The 2,553-nt window shown below is 62.9% G+C and overlaps 1 protein-coding gene across 1 annotated transcript; it reads left to right on the forward strand.

Annotated features, from left to right (window-relative positions):
- The first annotated feature begins 633 nt into the window (after positions 1-633).
- Positions 634-2,201, forward strand: LOC130588067 (uncharacterized). The gene is made up of 2 exons (XM_057389024.1): positions 634-713; positions 1,438-2,201. The coding sequence occupies exons 1-2, from the start codon at positions 634-636 to the stop codon at positions 2,123-2,125; spliced, it is 768 nt and encodes a 255-aa protein (XP_057245007.1). The 3' UTR covers positions 2,126-2,201.
- Positions 2,202-2,553: the final 352 nt, after the last annotated feature.

A 2,553-nucleotide genomic window follows, 5' to 3' on the forward strand; every position in this document is an offset into this window, starting at 1 on the left:
AGGGGACAGGTGGGTGCGGGTACGGGGGTGTTCAGGTGTGTGCAGGTGTGGGTGTGTCACACGTACAGGTGTGGGGGGCAGGACACTCCAATTTCAGGTGACACAGGACACACAAAACCCCCCAACTGAGATGACAGAACCTCCCCAAATTGAGGTGACAGAATCCCCCCAATTGAGGTGACAGAATCCCCCCAATTGAGGTGACAGAATCCCCCCAATTGAGGTGACAGAATCCCCCCAATTGAGGTGACAGGCCACCCCAGGGTGCCACCCAGGACCATGCCACCCCCCCGATCCCATCCACGCCACCCCACGGATGTGGCATTCTTGGGGACAAAGGTGCTCACAGGTAGGTAGCGACAGCTGCCGTTATTTACCTACACCCGCCCCACACCTGCCACTTTTCCTCTCCGATCCCGCCGGAAAAAACCGGAATTTCGGCAATTTCTCGCGGAGCAAAATTGTCACCGGGGGTAAAAAATCCCCCCGCCGTGTCCCCGCGGTGTCGCCGGGGGAAAAGGAGGTCCCCCCGCGGTGTCACCACCACACGTGCAAAGTTGCCGGCGCTACTTTCGGTGCTCGCCCTCCCTCTCCGTGAGCTCGCCCGGCTCCGCTCGGGGCTCCGAGCTCGCCATGGGGCCACCCCCGGGCCACCCGCGGCCACCCTGCGCTGTCCCCCGGGTGCTGGCGCTGCTCCTCAGCGTGGCAGGTGGGTGCGGGTCGGGAGGGGATCGCGAGTTTTCCCGACCTCCCGGCGCCCGTTTTTATCAAAAAACCGATTTTTGAGGGCGCTCCGAGGTGGCGGGGACAGAGCCGGGAGGGTGGGGGTGGGTGCTGGGGGAGGGGGAAATCAAGGAGATTTTTTGGGGGAAAACCAGGGATTTCGGGTGGGAAGGAGGTGGGAATGATGCTCCGGAGCCCTGGGGGTGCTCAGCGTCTCCTCCGGGATAAATCCACCCCCGAGGGCGTTTGGGGGGCTGGACCCCAAAATCCGGGACTGTTTCATCCTTGGGGAGCTCCTGGGACTTTACAGCTCTCCCGAGCCGCTGCTGGAAAAGGGAAAATTGGCAAGTTTTGCCCGATTTGGGCAAACTTTGGAGCGCTCTGGTCGCAGACCGAGGTGAAAAAGGGAAGCCTAAGGTCGCTCCCGGCCTTGCCCCGCTCCATGCCCGCTTCCCCGGGAGGAGCCGGGAATTTCACCCCAAAACCCTCGGGCACTCCAAAAAAAACCCTCCACACCGGACGGGCTCAAGTAACGGGCGCGGGGGTGGAATTTTTAAATTTTAAAATGTTTTTTAACTCAATCCGTGAGCGCCGGGGACCCGCCTGAACCCCCGGGCAGGGGGGGAGGTCAAAGGACCCCCACCCCTCCCCCTGCACCCCCCGAGCGCGGTGGGGGGAGGGCGATGAACCCCTACTTTCGTCCGGGTGACCGAGACCACTCGCTGCGGCTTCTTTTTTTCTGCCTTTTTGTGTCGTTTGCGCTCCCCTCTCGCTTCCTCTGGAAACCAAAGGCGCTGAGGAGAGCGAGCCACAAGCGAGGCCCCTCTCGGTTCGTTCGTCACTTTGTCACCCTCCCCCCGGGTCCCTCGCGGCATTCGGGGGCTCCGGGGGGCGGGAGGGACTCCTTGTCCCCCGCAGAAATTGCCCCACGAGGGTCGCGGTACTCACAGGGATTTTTGGGGACATTCCCCGAGGTTTGGCCCCGTTTGGGGGAGTCCTGGGGGAGGATTTGGGGGTCTCCAGCTCCCCCCTGTCCCGCCCAGGTGCTGCCCCCGCCCCGCCCCGGCCGGTGAGCGCCGTCCTGGGGGGCTCCGCGCTGCTTTCGCTGGATTTGTCCCCAAAAGCGGCGGTGAAGGCGATCGAGTGGACATTTTCAAGTGGCACCGGTGCCACCATCCTCGTGGCCGTTGTCGGTCCCGGGGGATTCGAGCGCCCCGACCCCCAGGACCGTTTTGGGGAGCGGCTGGAGGTTGGCGAGACGGAGCTGAGGATCCGGGACCTGAAATGGGGCGATAACGGCACCTTCCAAGGCCGAGTTAAATTAATCAAACCCGCCCTGGTGCACGATCAATCGTTCGAGCTCTCCCTCTACGGTGGGTGCAGATCCTACAGATCCCGCTGATCCCGGTCCCGGGGGGATTTTCACACCAGGAGCGGATTTTGGGTCCCTCCGGGTCCGTCCCGAGCCCATCCCACACTCCCGGAGCGGTTTTTGGGTCCCTCCCACACTCCCGGAGCAGATTTTGGGCCCATCCCGAGCCGATCCCACACTCCCGGAGCGGATTTCGGGTCCGTTCAGGTCCATCCCGAGCCCATCCCACACTCCTGGAGCGGATTTAGGGTTCCTCTCACACCCCCTGAGCAGATTTTGGGTCTGTCCAGGATCGTTCCGAGCCCATCCCACACTCCCGGAGCTGATTTAGGGTTCCTCTCACACCCCCGGAGCGGATTTCGGGTCCGTTCAGGTCCATCCCGAGCCCATCCCACACTCTCGGAGCGGATTTTGGGTCCATCCCGAGCCGATCCCACAATCCCGGAGCAGATTTTGGG

This window comes from Malurus melanocephalus, unplaced genomic scaffold (genome assembly GCF_030028575.1).
Source record: "Malurus melanocephalus ecotype Western Australia unplaced genomic scaffold, MMel_1.1 scaffold_3244, whole genome shotgun sequence".
Taxonomy (NCBI): domain Eukaryota; kingdom Metazoa; phylum Chordata; class Aves; order Passeriformes; family Maluridae; genus Malurus; species Malurus melanocephalus.

Coding starts and splice junctions, on each gene's coding strand:
- LOC130588067 (XM_057389024.1), top strand. CDS start 634: ATGGGGCCACCCCCGGGCCACCCGCGGCCACCCTGCGCTGTCCCCCGG. Junction 714..1,437: donor CTCCTCAGCGTGGCAGGTGG/GTGCGGGTCGGG, acceptor CGGGTGACCGAG/ACCACTCGCTGCGGCTTCTT.